General features: G+C 38.5%; 1 protein-coding gene and 1 pseudogene across 2 annotated transcripts; both read right to left on the bottom strand.

Moving 5' to 3' along the window:
* Positions 1 to 803: 803 nt before the first annotated feature.
* Positions 804 to 9,059, bottom strand: LOC121947260 (annotated as a pseudogene).
* Positions 9,060 to 10,305: 1,246 nt separating this feature from the next.
* On the bottom strand, positions 10,306 to 21,029 carry rer1 (retention in endoplasmic reticulum sorting receptor 1). Of its 2 annotated transcripts, XM_042492183.1 has the most exons (8): positions 20,929 to 21,029; positions 18,859 to 18,940; positions 17,855 to 17,959; positions 16,914 to 17,010; positions 16,687 to 16,765; positions 15,573 to 15,708; positions 12,294 to 12,348; positions 10,306 to 10,822 (listed from the first exon to the last, which is right to left on the bottom strand). In XM_042492183.1, exons 2-8 carry the CDS (start codon positions 18,937 to 18,939, stop codon positions 10,812 to 10,814), a joined length of 564 nt encoding a protein of 187 aa, XP_042348117.1. In that variant the 5' UTR covers position 18,940; positions 20,929 to 21,029; the 3' UTR covers positions 10,306 to 10,811. The 2 variants fall into 2 exon arrangements, with proteins under 2 accessions (XP_042348117.1, XP_042348116.1); XM_042492182.1 differs by having other exon boundaries at positions 10,306 to 12,348.
* Positions 21,030 to 21,235: the final 206 nt, after the last annotated feature.

Genomic DNA, 21,235 nt, shown 5'->3' on the forward strand with positions numbered 1-21,235 from the left:
AGCTGGACCTCTGCTCTCTCCAGCATGAGTTGACGCAAAAGGATGAGGAGCAGAGGAGATACAGGAATAAAAAACAGTGCATTATGTTAACCTAATTACACTTTGTCCTTCCAACAGGACAAAGACAAACAATGATATGGTTTATCACACACTATATATCATCATGCACAGTACAGACAGAAGAAGGATTTACACCAAAAGATTACACACAGTGTTTTGTCACAAGACACTAACAATGTGATCAAACAGACAGTGTTACTCATGATGATATGATTAAGAGAGAGTGATGATGAGAAATGGGAACTCCCATTACAGGTCATTATGGTAAATATATATTTCAGGAGAGAATGAAACTCCTGTCAGTGTGTACATGATATGAACATTTGCATTTTAGAAAGCACTATAAAATTTCAATTATTTCAATTAAAAAAGATGCATTAGTCATATAAGGGTATCCATGTGCACAACAATGCCACCACTACAAATACTATTACAAAGGCAACCAGACACTTGTTAAAACACATGACAGTTTGTGAAGTCAGAGTCTCTCATTAGGACTATGAGAAACAAACAAATCAATGCATATTGTTATTAATAATTTCAACCCAAACTCAACCCAAAAATATATGTAACATGATCATTTTACGACAAAACCAAGACAAAGATTTAAACTACTATGTACGTAATACTTAGTTTCTCATTCTCCTCTTAAAAAACAACAATTTATAATTTCCTGGACAGTGTTCAGAAAGCCTGAGGCACCTCTTTTTCTGTATACAATAACACATATTTTACAGAAGCTGCTACTGGCTGATGGTTTTGGTATAACTCTGGATGAGACCTTGAAAGTATTCCTGTGTGTTTTTGTAAGATTGAAAAAGGATGATGCAACATTTTGGGAGGAAATAAAACAACAGAAAGCAGTAAAGACTGGCAAGTACTGCCAGAGCATTAACTGTTGGGATGTGTTTGCCACGGTAAAGTATGTTCACAGTGGCAAAGATGATCCAGGTGAGGATCAGCAGGAGCAGGCAGAAGGTTATTGCTTTGGCCTCATTGTAATTTTTTGGGAGGTCTTTTCCCATGTAGGAGGAAATAAAGCAAAGGAAACACAAAGATAAAAGTAAAACCACAGGACCTGAGGATGTTTTGAAATTAATGTCACAACCAAGAATGATTTTGTCTGGGTACCACATTGTTTCATTGGAGGGTTTGGGGGGTGCAAAACTATTGCTAATTATAAGTAAGAGTGCCTGAGTAACAAATGCCACAGAGATGATCAGCCATTGTGCGTGATATTTCATCCACCAGCTGTGGATCTTGTGAAATTTGGCAGCTATTTTAAAAATGCAAACAATCTGAAAAGAGCGCACAACAAAGCATGCGAGACAAACAGTGTAGAACAAGAAAAATGGTAAGAACCTTAAGATACAAGATGAAGTTGTTGGCTTACCAAAGTAAAAGAACACACTAAGGCTACACAGACTGAGGCAGCCTAAAATTAAGAAGCACATTGGTCCCCCAGCAGATCTGACAACAGGTGTGTTGTAGTTGATGGCAAACAGAGCGGACATGGCTAGTGAGAGGCCCACCAACGCACAGGCCCCGACCATGATCAGTATAGCCCCACCGTCTGTGAATGGGATGTACTCCACCTCCCGCAGACTGCAGGATGTACTTCGTGCTGCAGACCATTCTGTCTCCTTACACTTGATACACTTGTAGGGATCCTCTGTTTTACATGAGAAAAAGACAGAGTTCATCTCTCCGCTAGATGCCACGCAATTATTTAGCATTAGCTAGCCCATATGATTGCACAAGGATTTATGAGTAACACTTAGCCAATCATTAATGTTGTGCACTGTAACTATGAGTTTTTTTTTTTATTATGTATAAATAGGCCAATTCATATGAGACAAAGAGAGTGATTATAGTTGTTGTCTCCAAAGGTGTGCACTTGTTAAAGCATCAACAACATCTTTTTCTGGCCACTAGGGACATAAAACAAAAAACACAACAGATACAAAACTGAGAATACCAAAAACAGGCCTACTCATAGATTATGAAAATCCTTACTAAGACACCAACTTTAAACTGTTACAGTCAAAGCAATCACATGATATCAATATTAGCAATGTAGTCAAACAACAAGAAAACAAACAAACAAGCAAACAATAACAACAAACAACAACTGTATATTAAGTATGGAAAATATGGGATTTGTAATTTAAATAAATTACATCATGTCAACATAATCCAACAACAAAGGGAAGAAAACTAATAATATATAAAGGATATAAAAAGGATGAAAGGTCAAAGTTCTTATTTAGGATATTTGCTGCTATAATCACTCTCTTTGTCTCAGTGTGTGACTACACCCTGAATAAGGCACAAGATGATACACATTGGTGTATTTTTTAACTTTCTAGCCCTATGAATTAAAGACCTTTTATGCTTTTCAAACCAACCTCAGTGCCTGGAACTTAATTTTTAAACGTTTTTTTTTTTTTTTTTGTTTTTTTTTTTTTTTTTTTTTAAAGTATTCCCTTCAATGAGCATCGGTGGTTTGAGGGTTACCATAAGTGCTCCCACTACCTTCTCTAATTCAAATTATTAATTGCTGTATCTTGATTTGCATGTGCAGTGTTTGAGGGAACATGGAAGTCTTTTAAGTCTGGTCAGTCAACATAAAATGACTGTCATACCCTCTTAGCTTTAAAAAAGCTGAATCATCTCATATTAACTCCTATCAAAACCAGAATGACAAAACAGTTTTGCTCATGTTCTTTTACCTTAATTTACCTGTAGTAGCATTCCTTCTGGATATAGAATTAAGCCACAAATAAGCTGTAGGCACTGTAACTTCAGTCTGACATAATTAACTTAAAACATTTACTAAAAAAGTAAGTAAATTACATTTAGTCACATGGAAGAAGAAGTGCATGCTCCTGTGCTTAATGCAGCATTCAGCCCAACTAAACTGCACATGATGTCATTCACTCGACTTATGTTCACAAATGTTGACTCATACATTACCTGTGATGTTGACATAAGTTCCTTTTGGACAGATTTCACAGTTGAAGCAGCATCTGTGGATTTCCATTTTTTTTTTTTTTTAAATCCTTCAGGACATTCTGAGGAACACAGTGAAGCAGGTACCTGTACAAGAGAGAATTATTTAGCAGAAAAGTAAATGTATTTTAAAGAGAAAGGGGTGGAGGCAAATGACAGAGAGGTAGCAGTGTTTAGGCCTATACAGCTTTTAAAACTCTAGACGGGGTCTGTTATATGTAATTGACATTGAGAATTATATCTAGACAGCCCCTGCAAATGACTCGATGAACAGCCACCTTAGGTTGATATTCCTGATATCCTGATGTGTTTTGCCTGTCACATCTATTTTTAAATAATAATATTTGTACACGAGTTCTCATCACACACACACACACACACACACACACACACACACACACACACACACACACACACACACACACACACACACACACACATACACATACACATCCCTGCAGTGGAAAAATCAAACATTATATTTTTAAATGAACAGAAAATATCAATCTTGTTTTGAAAAAACAACTTATTTTTTAAATAAAAAAAAACAACGAAATTAACGAAAGGTTGCAATTAGTAATAATTAGGAATTACAAATAATAATAATAATAATAATAATAATAATAATAATACCACCACTACCTATAATAAACATGTATAAATGTATGATTTACATATATGCATATACACACATACATATATACCCACATATACACAAACATATATATACACATACTGTAGATACACACACATATATACACAACTACACTTACATGTATACAAGCACAAATATATCCACACACATTCCTTTTACATGCACATGTGCATGTCTACCCACGTTTACAGTAATGATATAGCCATAGTAATAATAATAATAAAAACAATAGCGGTAATAAGAATAATTGCAGTGACAGCAGTATTTGGTAATAAGAGTGAGAATATCAATATTGAGATGGAATAATAATAACAACAACAATAATAATAATAAAATAAATAACTACGGGGTAAAATTTCAAGCAGTGTATATGTATGAACTAGAAATAAATAACCTTAATAATAACAATATCATTGTTGTTGTCATTACCGACATCAATAATGGTAATAATGATAATAATAATAATGATAATAATGGTTGTCAGAATAACAACAACAAGGACATAGGGGAGCAGTTTTGATTGTGTAGGTTTGCATGTATCATTATATTTGATTTGGTTTCTATAATCAAAATTGGCTGTATATGGCTGAGTGGCAGTTCAACTGTGGAGGAGTCTCCTACGAGACATAGAGACGGCGAGGTTGGAATGCTGCAACCCAGAATGGAAGATAATTTGAGCGTGACATTTGTCCAGAATGTTTATATCGGAGGGCAGAGTCAATTGGCACGGTAATAGTCATCTGTGGTGTTTAGTGTACATTGTGTGCACAGGTCATTGTCTATAAGTACCATTTTGTACAATTTATGTTGTGTGTAGTATACGCTGAGTATAATCTTGTACTGAATTAGTTGTATTATCGTGTTTGATGACACTGAGAAGGTGTTTTTGCAAATTTGTTTCCAGAAGTTGTTATTGGTGGTAATAGCAAGGTCTTTTTCCCAATTTATGGATTGGAATGGCGAGATTGTCGTCTGTTCTTGACAGAAGTTTGTGTATTTTTGAGAGGGTTTTTTTGTGAGTGGTTGTGTTAATTGCTCAGTTGAAGGGGTTGGTAGAGGAGTGTTATTTAACAAGTCGATTTGATCTTTAAGACAGTATTTCAGTTGTTTATATTCCAGGAAGCTGTTACCACTGATATCATATGGTATCAGTGAGTGGTTTTCAAATATATGCTCCAGGTGTGTAGAGCCTTTTTTTTTCCCCATGAGTTGAATATTAGAGGTTTGTTTTTCATTTGAAAGTCCGGGTTGTGCCATATTGGTGTGAATTTACTTGAAATCAGTGAGTGTCCTGTGATATGGTTGAATTTTTTGCAAAAAAAAAAAAAAAAAACCAACTTACTTCTCCCTTTGTGTACCACTGAATTTTGCTGTTGTTGATGAAGAAATCAAACGGTGGGTGAAAATTATAAAAGCCAACCTCCTCTGCATCACCACTTTTGTTCCAGAAAACTACAGAATAGGATCCGTAGTTTGGGTCACCATTCTCATCAAACTGAATAGTCTGGTTTAAAAGTGTGAACTTGGACTTCTTTAGCTCTGCTAGAACCTGTTGAAGGTACATTAAATTCAGATTTACTCTGATGTGTTCACAGTGAACAAGAGAGGTGTTGATTAAATACGTTTTAAAAATATTCTTGTAGAGAGAAGAACTGCAGTGTGATTTTATAGATTTTAGGAAATGGTTAAGTAAATAGCATGCACATCCTAGTGCAGGATCACCTTGCAGAAATAAGACAAAACATTTGCACACAGAGCAGGTAGCTCACAGTAAATTCAACTACAGCAATATTTCAGCCTCACAGAAATCCAGTGAGAGACGTCTCGCAAAGATGAAACATTGCTCTCTTTGAAATATACCACTGAAAGCTAAAGGGAATGTGTGGATCTGTTATCTAATTCCTAATGGTGAAAATGGATTTTCTTCAGTGATTTTTTCTTGTGTTATACATAACATCAAAACAGACTATTGTCATTGGTAATTTTCAAATAGGTTTTTTCCCTGTAAAAACAAACATACAAATGAGAAAACATAAATGTCCACAAATCAGAAAGAGAACAAATTAAATAAATGATTGCATTGTCAGAATATTTACCATGTGTGGGTACACTGTAATGTTGGTATTACATCTGCCGGCTCCACATTGCAAGACATTGTGTAAGGCATGAGCGATGGCGTATACAGCAGCATGAACAGGAAAATTAAAAGATGGGTCTGCAGCGATGACATCTTTTGCACTCAGGCTGCTGCAGTTGCAAACCTGATTACAAAGCATGTTTTGTTCTGCCTTTTCACAATGAGTTTGGCTTCTGGAAGAATGAATGAAATCAGTGAAACCAGGTATTGTCATTCTTGGTTGAGACACCCCGAGTACAGTTCCAATGTTTCTGATGCCTTTTTTCTTGGGGATCTCTTTGTTTAAGGACCATGCATCCCCGGCAATCCACACTTTTTTTTGTGACATTTAGTTTTATTGCTGCCTCAATGAGAGGTTCAGCAGTCCATTCAGGAGCAAAAACAATTATGACACCTATCCTCTGTGCTTCTATTTGTTTGAATATTTGAGAGTGATTTGTAGATTGATTCAGGCTTTTGGTGTATGCAAGGCAGATCTCAGTGTCCTTAATCCTCTTAATGAACAAGTCCTGGCCATCTTTGCCATAGTCATCATCAACGTAAAGGAAAGAAACCCAGCGCCAGCTGAAGTGTTGCACAAGCTTAACAATCACTTGAATTACGTCTTTATTGGGATGCACTGTACGCAGGAGAGAGGGGAATTTCTGTTTTCCTGAAAAGACTGAACTTGCAGCTCCATAACTGACCTGTTAAAAGAGAAATAGAAAATTTCTTATTGTTTTAATCGAATATATATATATATATATATATATATATATTTCAATCATTTGATGTATCTTGAAAAGTACAATCCTGATTCCAAACAAGGTTGGACACACTGGAAAAACTAAAATAAAACAGAATGCAATGATTTGCAGATCTGTTTTCACCCATATTCAACTGAATACAGTACAAAGACAAGATATTGGAAGTTCAAACTGATAAACTTTGTTTTTTGGTTGTTTTTTGTGTTTTGTTTTACAAATATACAATCAGTTTGAATTTAATGTCTTCAATGTTTGCAAAAACATTTGGACAGAAGAAACAAAAGCTTGGAAAGGATGCGAACACTCAAAAAACAACTGCTATGCCTTTCTCATTTAAATCGCTGCAGCTGTTGAACATTGTGTTGGTCTATCCCCACATTTTGTCAGACAGTAGGTCCCTGCTCGCTGTATGTGTATGTCACACACACATACTCATTGACTGGTTAATCGACTATTGAGCATATTAATTGCATCTCAAGCTCAATGTGTTTTTTTATGTTTTTGCCATTTCATTAATACAATAAATGCAACTGTAGGAAATATCTCACTATCCTGAGTCATAAGCTACAAATAATATTCAGCTACAGCTTATCTAAAATGCAAAGTGAGAAAGTGTGCTGTGGTCTGTTAAGTCCAAATTTCAAATTGTTTATGGAAACCATGGACGTTATGTCCTCCAGGCTAAAGAGGATAAGGACAAGAGGTGTGGACTTAAATCACAGAACTCAAATCTACTTCAAGTCATAAAATGAATTACTTTAGACTTGACAAAGTAAAAAAAAGACTGACATCTTCACTTGGACCAAAACATCAGTGACTCTTGACTTTACTTGGACTAGAGCCTTTTGAACAGTTGATACCTTTCCCTAAGCACCCCCCCAAAAAAATATATTTAAAATGTGTGCCACAAATCAATTCACTTCCCTTCATTTCCTGAATCATCATTAACACTTTTCATTCCCAGCATGTCGACACTTAATGCCCCAGATCCAGCTTCTTCGAACAAATCAATGAGACAGCATCCACTTCTTTATTTAAAATAGATAGAAACTACCACCTTGTAAAGTTTTTTGTCCCTGACTTAAGCCGAAATTAAAAACACAAACCCCTCCTCAGTGCTTACATTTTTTAATGCCGGACCCATTTTGCAGCACCTCTTTCCCCCTCATAAGCAACGAACAGACCCTATGTCTACCTGCCAAGGGAGGCTGGCGCAGTGACCAGGACCACATGCAGATCCCCTAGTCCAGTGAAAGTCCGACTGGGGTGTTTACATGATGGAATAGCTCGACTTCCAATCGCATTATATTGGTGTGTTAGTCAGAGTTTGAGAAATTCAATTTAGTCTGATTTCAGTGGCACTAACATGTTTACTTGTATTTTTAAAGTCCTGTTTTAGTTGGACAAACACAACAATTCATCTTCTTCTAACATTGTGTAAACGTACTGAGTGGTAAACATGCCCCTGTCCAAACTTTTTTTTTTTAATGTGTTGCAGGCATCAAATTCGGAAGGAATTGGGTTTTGTACTGTATTCAATTGAACATCAAAAGGATTTGCAAATCATTGCATTGTTTTAAAATAATTTGACTACAACATCCTAACTTTTTGCATTGCAAGTAAAACACAGTAGTTGGCAAATTTACCATAGGAATGAGATTCGTCATGAAGAGAGGGGCTACACTCAGGGCCTGAGGGCTTGTATAAGTGCCGACCACTGCCACTACTTTGGACAGATTCTTGTGTGGTTCGACCAAAGACTGGATCAAGCCCGCCTCTGATAAGAATTTGAAAATGCCTGGAAAATTGTGTGTATCTGAGCAGTGGTCAAATATCTCATAGCCGAGAGATACGTTTGGCAGGAGGCTGGTAGAGTTATTGATTTCCTCTACAGAGAATCTCATCACCTGAAACCTTCGATAACTTGAATTAATAAAGGGTTTGCTGTGGAGAGAGATCGTGAGAATAAGTTTCACCTTTCAGATATTGTTTGTGAAGTTGTTACAGACAGAGGATAGCAATAGTAAGAGAGGATATGATAATAATGCAGAATTGATGTCCTTTATTTTGATAATATAACAATCAAATAGGTTTTAATGTAAAGTGTGCTACTAGCAATATCCACTGACTTGAAAATTTAAAGAAAACTCTTGGATGTTTCATCTGTCATCAGTTACACCAGGTGTTTCCTCTCAGATTCATTTTTTAAAACTCACCTGGAGCAGTCGATGGCTTCTGGTCGGTTATGATAAACAGGGGCACTGTCATGATGAATATCAAAAAGTCCACCCAGCAGATAATCTCCTTCAAGACTAAACTCTGAGGCTTGGATTGTGCATTGTGCCAAACCATGTAGAAACAAATCCAGAAGACACAAAGAAATAAGCATACATTTCATCGTGGAAGTAAGCATTTTCCAGTCTGGACTTAAGAGTGCATGAGATGTCAGACATATCTACCTTTTAAATGGTTGAGCGAGAATAAACAAATCAGTATGCAAAAACCATCTTTCACATCTTGATATGTTGAGGTGAGAACATGTGCTCTGGACTGTGGGTGCTGCTTAGTTTTTCTGCTTGACTGTTTCCAACATGGCAGAAAACCTCATTTTTCAGCTTAGCAGTTTATGTTTCTAGAAACTTTTGAGGTGAGAAATAGGTAGGGCAGTAACAGAATCTTTATATTGGATAAGCGCTGCCTAGTTTGACAGTTTGGCCGCAGTTCACAAGCAGTGATTGACATGATTGACAGCTGCATTAGAGACGTCTCTGAGTGACAATGGCCTGCCTTTTGTGGTAAATCTTCTCCAAGGTTGGCTTACGTACTTGACCCTTTTCGTCTCTGGTGATCACCACCTGCAGCTTCCGATGGCAGAACTTGGCATATGTGCTGATTGTCAGACCTTTTTCCTCATCAGTACTTATGGATTACTAATATGAAATGAGTAAAATTCTTGTCGCTATGCCAATATAAGCAATATGAGGAGGCAGAGGAACATGATTTTTTTTCATAGATTATATGTCTCGTGTAATACTGTGTGGATATTGTGACAGTCTCCACAAATATAACAAAAAGTTATTTGCTAAAATCAAGTACAGCTTTAAGGGTCCCAATATTTATGTCATTGTGTTCCATTACATATTTACAACTCAAGTCAGAAATCTATAATGTGTGACACGTATAAAAATACATATATTTAACATTCATGGGAGAAACTTCCCCTCCGTTGGAATGTTTAGGCTTTTTGGTTTACCGTTCTCTACACTAGCAGCTGAGATTTAAACAAGTAAATGTAATAGAGCGTTTTTGTGGTTTTAGAGCAATTTAAGGAAAAACGTTACACTTGTGTCCCTGATGTGATGAATGCACACAGAAGACAGCAACACAGAAAGTTAGATATTTAGACAGCAAAGCATCTGCTAGCATTTCTGAATGTGGCCTGTTTTCTGATGCGGTTTAATTTTACTGATTTGTGTTCATATCGCTGTTGCACATTTTCATTGTCTTTTTCTTGTTTTTTAGCACCAATCTTGGGGTGTTTTTGAGTATGGAAGATGTTAAATGAACTATAAAATGTGATGTAGAATCAACTTTAGAAAATAGAAGTTTAGTGTCATCATGGGCCCAGATCAAATTTGTTGTCCTTTAAGTCTCCACCATGAATACCTACAAAATATGAGGCCGAGACAACTATATACTGTTTCAAGGGACACAGCCTCTTTAATAGCATTTGGAGTGAAAAAATTACACTTAAGTTATTAAAATCAAGTTTTTGTTTATAACTTTAGCACAAGAAAACAATGACATGCAATCCATGAGAAACATATTTAATTAATCAAATCTAGAACCCAATTAACCAGTTCTGCTTTCATCAATTTCAACTGAAATGGATTTTAAACACTTGGAAACAGTATGGTGGTTGGAAGAAAAAACAAAAATAAAAATAATCTCAAAAGAAAATTTCATATCTTAAAATATATATATATACAAATCCTCCAGACAACCCTTTGAAACAAACTTTTTACAGGAAAATGTTTTGATCCCTTACTACAGTGCTGATCAAAGTTTAGTAGTGACAGATAATCCCCCAGCAGTATGATAAAAATGGAGAAAAAAAGATCAACAGGTTTATAGAAAAGGAAATGTGATCGCCACCCACTTCGTCCATTTGTTATAATAAAAGCTCTCAATCTCTGTTTTCTTATGTTTCCTCTGAAAAAGAAAGAGAACAAAAGTTTGCTTGGAATGACTATATTTACCGTAAAGTTTTTCAAAGTAAACACAGATGAATTACTACAACATCTAGTCTACATAAATCACATGGACCCCAGGCTTTGAAATCCAGATGGGTAAATGCTTCAAAGAGAAAAGGTCATCAGGATAAACGTGTCATTGCTTGACTTTTATCTCAGATTAGACCCTGTTCTGAACTGAACTTGAATACTGGTTGTGCACTTTAAAGACAGAGTACACATTTTTAATAATTGTGCCTGTAAAATCTGAAATAAATTGACTTGCCATTTAAAGCAAAATGCCCCCTAAAATAATGCAAAATGAACTGGTTTACAGGGGTGCTCAATGACACAGTATCCCATCTATTAAATTCTACAAAGGTGCAAAAATAGAAAGAACTGATTAAAAGGGTAGACTACAGGCTACAGGGGACTAAATGGGGTTGGGATTAGTGATACTGTCTTTGAATTATGCATTCAATAATGTGGTGGGTGGCTGGAGATGTAAGTAAAGTCAAGTTAATCATCCATATTGATGCTTGCTCCACTGGCTAGGCTAGTGAGAATTAGGTAATACATAGCTTTGCATAAATTGCCAATTCAAGATAAATATCCATCAGAAATCATTTTTGCCATGTGTAATCATTTCAAGGGACGAATTATGATTTCTGCCTGTTATGAATGCATTTTTAAGTGAAATGTGACTAATTTCTCCAAAGTGTCTGCATGTAGTACAGAGGACAATCAGCCGAGACACTTGTAAGCCAGAGCAGCAGCACACTTTTATCGAAAAAGATGAAATGATTTAACTTAAAGACTGCTCTGCATTTCCTTCAGATTTCATCTTACACATCTAATCATGTTATTTTTCTACTAAGACTACTGACTTTCGATATATAACTTGTTACAAATAAGTAGGTACCAATATATTACTTAAAAGTTGGCAGATTTATTTCACTTGGGAGAAAAAGATGTATTGGAATCACCATCATTGAAATAAACAAACAAAAAAAAAATAGAGACAAATTTCACTGCAACTTCTTTTCAGTGTGGTTCCTTCTTGGTGGTTTTATATTTACCCCATAGGGTTAAAAAGGCAAAAGGTAGCACTGAGTCTCACCTACTATGGAACAAATGCAGACCAATCCTAAAAAATGAGGATCAGGGTCCTCAAAAAAAAAGTCCTACCCCTTAATAGACAAATGCATTATTTTCCAAACTAATTTGATCCATGCTGCTCATATCCTCATCCAACACTGAACCACAGATCAAAATTAGTATTTTTTGTGTTATGTTTTAATGTTATTGTCCCGCTTACAAAAAAAAAGAAAAAGAAAATCAATCTCTGACCCTTGCCATTCCCCACTAGCTGTGACCAATTAATTTAAAATGAGGAGGGGTGGGGGGTGGGAGATTTTAACTAGCAAAAGTTTTCCCTGTGTCGTCCTTGCCTTTGTATGTCCTCTTCCCATGTGTAAAGGGTAGGTATCTGTACTTGACCATATGCTGGAGAAAGAGGGGAAGAAAAAGAGGATAGTAAGCAACGTGTGTCTGCAGAATTTGCTTAAACATTATCAACTTATCCCAATAGAAGAGAAATACAATGATTACATGAGCTAGATTAAACAAACACACACACAAAAAGACAAGAATTTAGCACTTTACGTGAGGTATTTACATATTCAAAATAAAACAAATGCACTAGATTTTAAGACTGAACATAAAAAGGGACCTGTACAATGTTATGCAGTTAAAGATAATATAACCTAAATACATAAGACCTGTGTGAAAGTTCAAGGTTCTGTTTGTAGCTTTTAGAAAATCTTTGTTTTTAATGCCACTGGTGGCCGTTAAGTAAACTGCAGCCTGCATCCTGTTGCTCATGATCTTGCTCACCCACTTCACTATAATACATTCATGGTGCTCAAACTCTGTGACATACATGAGAATGAATGATGAATGATTGACTGGCATCATGTTGACAGAATAATAGAAACCGAATTACAGTCAGATTTAGAATAGGGTTACTATGTACAATGTTCTTTAGCTTGTGGTTAGGTCGTTAACTTCTTTGCACTGCTATTGGTGTTGCTAGAAAGCACTTTGTGTCGTAACATCGTTTGTTGTTGGCTAAATTAGAACCATATGTCATAAAACATAACTTAGCACCAGTGATCATGTTAACTGGTATTTAGCAAGCTAGCCAGCAAGCAAATCCACTCAGATAGTATCCATCCATTTTCTTCCGCTTATCCAGAGTCGGGTTGCGGGGGCAGCAGCATAAGCAGGAAAGCCCAGACTTCCCTCTCCCTGGCCACTTCGTCCAGCTCTTCCCGGGGGATCCTGAGGCATTCCCAGGCCAGCTGAGAGACATAGTCTCTCCAGCATGTCCTGGGTCTTTCCCGGGTCTCCTACCAGTGGGATGTGCCCTGAACACTTCACCAGGGAGGCATCCTAATTAGATGCCCAAGCCACCTCATCTGGCTCTTGTCAACGCGATGTAGCAGTGGCCCTCCTCCGAGCTCCTCCCGGATGACCAAGCTTCTCACCCTATCTCTAAGGGAGAGCCCAGCCACTCTACGGAGGAAGCTAATTTCGGCCGCTTGTACCTGCGATCCTGTTCTTTTGGTCACTACCCAAAGCTCATGACCATAGTTGAGGGTAGGAACGAAAATCGACTGGTAAATCGAGAGTTTTGCCTTTCGGCTCAGCTCCCTCTTCACCACAACAGTGGTGATCCGCCTGTCAATCTCCCGTTCCATCCTTCCCTCACTCGTGAACAAGACCCCGAGGTACTTATACTCCTCCACTTGGGGCAGGATCTCATCCCCGATCTGGTGGGGGCACTCCGCCCTTTTCCGGCTGAGAACCATGGCCTCGGATTTGGAGGTGCTGATTCTCATCCCAGCCGCTTCACACTCGGCTGCGAACCGATCTAGTGAGAGCTGGAGGTCACGGCCTGATGAAGCCAACAGGACCACATCATCTGCAAAAAGCAGGGACCCAATCCTGAGGTCACCAAACCGGACCCCCTCAACACCCTGGCTGCTCCCAGAAATTCTGTCCATAAAAGTTATGAACAGAATCGGTGACAAGGGGCAGCCCTGGCGGAGTCCAACCCTCACCGGAAACAAGTTCGACTTACTGCCAGCAATGCGGACCAAGCTCTGGCACCGGTCATACAGGGAATGGACAGCCTGTATCAGGGGGTCCAAAACCCCATATTCCCGGAGAACCCCCCACAGGACTCCCCGAGGGACGCGGTCGAATGCGTTCTCCAAGCCCACAAAGCACATGTGGACTGGTTGGGCAAACTCCCATGCACCCTCAAGGACCCTGTCAAGGGTCCAGAGCTGGTCCACAGTTCCACGACCGGGGCAAAAATCGCATTGCTCCTCCTGAATCTGGGGTTTGACTGTCCGGCGGACCCTCCTCTCTAGTACCCCTGAACAGACCTTACCAGGGAGGCTGAGGAGTGTGATCCCCCTATAGTTGGAACACACCCTCCGGTCCCCCTTCTTAAGAAGAGGGACCACCACCCCGGTCTGCCATCCAGAGGCACTGCCCCTGATGTCCACGCAATGTTGCAGAGTCGTGTCAACCACAACAGCCCCACAACATCCAGGGCCTTAAGGAACTCCGGGCGGATCTCATCCACCCCCGGGGCCCTGCCAGCGAGGAGTTCTTTGACCACCTCGGCAACCTCAGCCCCAGAGATGGAGCAGCCCACCCCCGAGTCCCCAGGCCCTGCTTCCTCACCGGAAGGCATGTTGGTGGGATTGAGGAGATCTTCGAAGTATTCCTTCCACTGATCCACAACATCCCGAGTCGAGGTCAGCAGCGCCCCGTCCCCACCATACATAGTGTTGACCGAGCACTGCTTCCCCCTCCAGAGATGCTGGATGGTGGTCCAGAACCTCTTCGAAGCCGTCCGGAAGTCGTTCTCCATGGCCTCACTGAACTCCTCCCATGCCCGGTTCGCCTCGGCGACTGCCGTAACTGCATTCCGCTTGGCCTGTCGGTACCTGTCTGCTGCCTCCGGAGTCCCACAGGCCAAGAAGGCCCGATAGGACTCCTTCTTCAGCTTGACGGCATCCCTTACTGCCGGTGTCCACCAGCAGGTGCGGGTGTTGCCGCCCGACAGGCACCGACCACCACTTACTCAGATAGTTTTGCTAGAGATAGCAAACAAGCAAGCTAACATTAGCCAGCTAGCTGTTAACTGCTGCGCTGAATCGATGTACTGTTGGCTGCTTCCTAACATTAGCTGATAAATTAGCTAGCAAAACCAGTCACTCCACTTCATTCCCCGCCACTAGGACTCTACTTTGCTGGGAGAGCAGATGGTAGCTCTGGAGACAGACTGATAGAAAGCCTCCAGAGATTTCAAATTTTAATTTACAATCTGTCTATTTATTGGCAATAAACAGTGATAAATACATGTTAAAAGCCACATAAAGAATTTTTAAGATGTTTAGCTTTGGTAAAAGCTTTTTCAAGATGGTTGTTAAATGATTTCTGATTTTTTATTGAGTTAGTCTGGTCTTCCTGTGTTTGATAAAACTCATGCTCTCGACTTTTGAATTTCTCTAAATCAATATATTTTCTGTGCAATCCAAAACTTCTTTAACAAATTGAAGTGTTTGTATTGTACTGTGAGGCCAGTATAGCTGCAGTGTCAGTGTATGCAGTAAATGTACCATATGTCAGTCAATGTATTTTTTTTTTACCTTGATCTGCCTCTTCATTGTGATGCAGAAGAGCATGATGAAGTACATTACAAGAATCGGCCAGAACACTGGCACGTTGAAGGCTTCAAAAAATGTGCAAATCATGGCGATGACGATGCCTTTTGTCGCCGAATGCCTGGAAAGAAAGGTAACATAACCTCAGTTAATCACATTTGTGACACAGAAGAAATAAACAACATCCTGTACTTGCACCTACAGTCATTTACTAAATCTGTCATGTATGTCCAGATGCTAAAGGATATTTCATATTGAAGTCAGTGTCGGGAGAGTAATGTGAGGATGGGATTTATGAGTTCATAACAGGAAATAAATCTATATGGGAAAATGCAGGAGAGGACAAGTGCAAAACAAATTTTAGACACAGTTCCTATCAATATGAACATGAGGTTGTTGGAAAACTTAATGTCTTAATGTGTTGGCATGAACAACTCAAGAATACACCATTAAGGACGCTTACAGTTATGACAACATTTTTAAAAACAACAGTCATTTATATGAACCACATGGAAAGGGGAACCAAAGATTATCTTTTTGTGCTGTATGCAAATGCTATCTGCATGACTGATGCAAAACCACTTTCCTCTCTTCCTGCTTTAGTTCTCAAGAAGAGCGTGTTTGCATAAACAAATGGCAGTCAGGAAAAGTTAAACACAAACTGTAAACAGTAGAAGGCAAAGAAATGTGAAATTCATGCTCAATTAGTAAAATCTTTTGCTGATACACTATTTTTAAAATGAGTAAAACTGTTCAAGAGATGTTAATTTTGCAGTGAAAGTTTGTCAAGCCAGGCTTACAGGAGTCTAAATTTCCACATGTAATGTCTCTTTCGGAAAAGTAAATGTTGTAAGGATGATCTATAGATGAAGCAGAGACTACATTGAGATGAGGGTTTAAGATCACATGGGGTGACAAGCGAATACACACTGATTAATACAATCAAATATTAGTGATTTATACTAAAGTGTTCCATCTTCTTCTACAAATGAGCTCTGCATGACTTACACTTTGACCACACTGGTCATTCAGAAGAATATAATTTGCAATCACTTTGTGGATGACACAGATAAATTGCCAAGCCATAAGCTGGACTCACCAGAATTTGAATTCAGGCAACCTCCTGATGAAAGGGCGGAACTCCTCGTTCTGCTTGGTAGGAAGGGATGGGCCCTCATCTGCAGGAGAGATATGTTAAAGGGTGATGTTGTGAAGCCTAAATGAGCAGACAGGTAACAACCCAAAATTGAATCTACTGCCAAGTACACAACAACTACCAACAAGCTACCAACTTAAAATAAATAAGATTTTATTCAGTCAACTTGCCTTCGTCAAGCAGCGAAGGATCCACTTTTGGCGATAGAAAAGCAATGAACAGGTTGAGATGGTAGATTCCCAAAGCATATGTTACTATATACCAACCCTGAAAAGCAGCATAAGAAAGATCACTACATTAAAAGGCTTTCTGGGCATTATGTACACAAATCAGCATGAGCAAGAACATATTCATAGAAAGAGAAGAGGCAAGAAGACAAAAAAAAATCAAAACACACATATCACACATTGAACAGGTGACTCACCAAAACAACAACAACAACAACAACAACAAAATATGTAAAGTCACTGTACTCTTAAACTGTCTACTAAGGCAATCTTTCAGCTTTGGCAAAAAACAGCAATTACCAAAAACAATGAGTGAAAGGCTAGGTAATATTGAGAAATTATATTTTTAATCAAATATCTCAATATTGATGTTGTAGGGTTGACTATTGGTGCTTTCGCAAAATATTTACATGAGATTTTTTATTCAAAAAATCATTAGTAATAAGGATATAATGACTAAGTGGCTAAAGGGAAAATAATAAGAGCAGTCTGGTATTTATCAGGAAAATAGATCACTTTACTGTAATGCAACCTTTAAAACCAGAAAAAAAAAACCAACATTTAGGATATTACAATATCCAAATAAAAAACTGTGTCTAGCCTAATATCACGATATCAGTGAAATACTGATATATTGCCCAGCCCTAAATGAGCCTTAAATATAATGCAATCCAATACAGCAATAACACAAATTACAAGCTGAATAATTAAGAGGCGAATGAAAACCTCACGCTAAAAGCATCAATTTATCTTGATTTTGATTCATTTTCCAACGGTGTAGCTTTTTTTTCCTTTACAACTATATACAACTCTCATAGCTTACATTTGCTGAGCAACCTAAATTGCAAAGAACAACCTAGAAAAAAACAGAAATAAACAACTACCTGTAGTATGTACACTCTGATCATGTAGACAGCAGTAAGTAGTAGAGTTGCTGCCCATCGCACCGCGTAGAATGGCGTTGACTTGTCTAGCCATGACTGATAGACCTGTTACAAAAAAGACCAAAAGGAATAAAAATGTTGCCATTTTGTGTTTATTGAAAATTGGATGACTGGAACTGTGATAACAGGCACAGCAGCAATGGTCCTGTAAGAATCCAGAACAGAGTATTTCTCAAAAACAAATGCCACTAGCATATTTCATTCAGTCCATATAAGTGAGTAATACCCACTTAACATTTTCGCAGAAAATATGAATATTTAAAGGTCCGGTGTTTAGAATTACATGGCATCTAGTGGTGAGATTTTTTACAACTCAAACTTTTAAACGTTTTTTGTGAAATGCTGCTGACCATTGCGATAAAATATATTGCAATTTATAATCTTTTTGAACTGTAAATTATGTCCCCAAAGGAAAACTATGTCAACATTTGTTTTGTCTAATAAGTTGAAATTTTTAATTACTTTATCTCATGTCAACCACTTTAACTGCAGCTAAACAGCTGACTGAAAAAGCAACTGATTTTATTTTTCCCCTCCCCTAGTGTCAAGTGTATAGGACAACTACAGTGGCTGGCGTGAACCTGAATGGCCCTATCAAGAGCCAGGGCCTGATGTGCCCATTCTAGGCTACTGGGGAGTAATATGGAAGAAGACTTGCTCCATATGTAGATATAAATGGCTCATTCTAATGTAATGCAAACATAATGACATTTATTTTCTATTGATTATAAACCAATGAAACTATAGTTATGATAATATACAATTTCTGCCTATAGATGCCCTTAAATCCTACACACTGGACCTTTTAACTTCTGTTCGCAAGGTAAATCGACTGGTTGCTTAATGGTCATGTAGTATACAACCCAGTGTTTAGGCCACACTATCAAATCATTTCACTAATAACTGAAATTATATATGTGTGATCTGAGTGATAAAAGTGTTACCTGTCCAATCCGTGTGAAAAAGGCAGAGACTACAGATGGTTTCCCATGGATTGACTCCCCAACACTGTCCCCTTCTGACATTCTGCAAGTTAAGATACAAAGAAGACATTCTGATTAGTGCTGCATGAACATAGGCAGCTGGGCTACTATAAAAGACTTTATAGGCGGCAGTGGGTAGTACCATTAACAAATAATTTGCACAACAGTAGCATCTCCCACTTATAGGTGTACTGGCTAGAATTTCAACTATGTTTGTAAGACAGAGGTGGAACTGTTTCCAGCCTACATTGTTTTTTGTGAAGAGACAAGACACACGTTAACATTCAGTTCACTTATCGTTTACTGTCTCTGTAGGTTTGATGTCTTAGAAGGGATAACTGTGAAATATACATCTTTAAAAGTGCCTAATTTTCCTGGATCTGGGCTAGGACTTGAACAAGACCCCCCGAAATGGAAATGTGTACACTAAATCTCCAAACCGTAACCTTGTGAAACATGATGCTGTGTCTCAACATTAATAAATGAGAAGAAATAAAACTATAATAGCATTATTATCATGTGTTAATGTAATCTATCCTCCTGACAGCCCTTTTCAAATGATAGTCCTAAGGATAGGCCTACCTATACATTTGGAAGGGATTATCAGAGTTACAGGTCATTAAATACCATAAAGTTAACAACACAAATTTGTAATAAATAATAAACATCTGGTGTGCTGCAAATGCTCCCAAGAAAAGGTGAAACAGTTGAGGGGGCATGGATATTTCTACATGTTTGCACTAGAACAGTAGGTTTTCTAATTCTAAATAAATTTTGTCCTTGCTTTTTATTAATGCACTGTCAGGAAACCCATCCAGTCACATCAGTTAAGAAGGGGGTGCACGTAATGAAATTGTATTCAGCTATGCAAAGGACAAGCCGGTTGAACCTGTAAATAGCGGAATCTCGTCGCCTTTGTGTTATGTGCTCTTTCAATTGTGATAAGGTGAGTTGTCTGACTAGTACACATGACCAGTACAAGAGGGCATCAAAACGATTACCTTAGAGAATTTGCTCCCCGGGCAACTGGCCTGGAGAACAAAATCTAGTTAGTTATTTAAACTAACAAGCTAAGTTACGATTTTGTAACCTAAATCTAACCCATGACGACATTTTCCAGCTACTTTCACTTTGGATCCACTGACTTCGTAGAGAGTGGATGGTGAAATTTCTACGTAACGAGCCCGAACGTAGCCCACTCTCAATGTTGTAGTTTTGGGTTATCTTTAAAATATCTGATTATCATTTTTTTACTGTGTAGTCGTAGCAATCGCATGCCCTTTTAATGACTCATTTTAACATGCAACGTTAGCCAAAGACGGGCAAGACCGCGTTGAGCTGTTTGAGGTTGTGGCTAATGTTAGCTGCATAACTGGCTAACAAGCTTATCCTGTCAGGAAGGCAGAAAATGAGTCGTTTTTAATCGCAACAGGCTATCTGAGAAACCCATAACGTGGACAGTATCGAAACAAACGTTGCATTAAGTGTTACTAACGTTTCGTAGCTGTTCTTATTTTAAAGTTTCTCACGTTAGCTTACAAATTAGCCATGGAATTAGCTAACTAGCCATCTAAATGAACGTTGCCCTTTGGCCCAAATCACCGCTTGTATGGGTTATGTAGTTTTTTTTGGAATTCAACCAACCCTTGAATGAATACATGTTTACTACATTTCCCACAACTCCATCGTAGCGCCCATTAAAATCCCGATTTAAGTACGTGTAGTTCACATTCCACTGTCTTTCTATTGCAATTTACGGTTACAAGGAAGACACTGAACTACAAGTACCAGCAAGCAATGCGATAATTTGACAACTCACTTCCGGAGACTTCTACTACGTTGCCAACGGCTCCATCGCTAGCCAGTTAGCCCGGTAAGAAATAAAAACCATTCCCTTGTAAGTTGACCACATATGTCCTCGCTGAATAATACAATCCTTTTAAAACGTGTTTCTTGGTTTCAGTACCCGTCTGCGTCCCTTGGTTGTGTCTGTAATTACAGTGAAAATAATCAATGACAGTATTTTCTTACCTGATGCGGCCGCTGTGTCACTACCCGGCTCTACCTAGCTAGCTAAACTAGCCACTTCTCGTGCAAACTGATGTGAACACGTCAGTACTTCCGCGAGGATTCGAGCCGCGGCCAGGCTGGATAGTAGAGCCCAGAAAACAACAACCTACTCCCGAAAATTCAAGACTTCCGCCTAACGAGCACTTGAACACCGCCGCGTACACGTCCCGTCATAAGTAATATCATATATACCCCTGACAATACACGTAAAGCTCCATTCAAGACCAAATATTGGTCTAACCTTTTCTGACGCGGATAAAGAGAGACA

This window comes from Plectropomus leopardus, chromosome 8, assembly GCF_008729295.1.
Source record: "Plectropomus leopardus isolate mb chromosome 8, YSFRI_Pleo_2.0, whole genome shotgun sequence".
Lineage (NCBI taxonomy): Eukaryota > Metazoa > Chordata > Actinopteri > Perciformes > Serranidae > Plectropomus > Plectropomus leopardus.

Excerpts from the sequence above, each read along its gene's own strand:
- rer1 (XM_042492182.1), bottom strand. The coding sequence starts at position 18,939 with ATGTCAGAAGGGGACAGTGTTGGGGAGTCAATCCATGGGAAACCATCT. Across the intron at positions 16,766-16,913 it reads TCCTTCGCTGCTTGACGAAG|ATGAGGGCCCATCCCTTCCT; the intron begins GCAAGTTGACTG and ends TCTCTCCTGCAG. Across the intron at positions 15,709-16,686 it reads TTGCCTGAATTCAAATTCTG|GCATTCGGCGACAAAAGGCA; the intron begins GTGAGTCCAGCT and ends CTTTCTTTCCAG.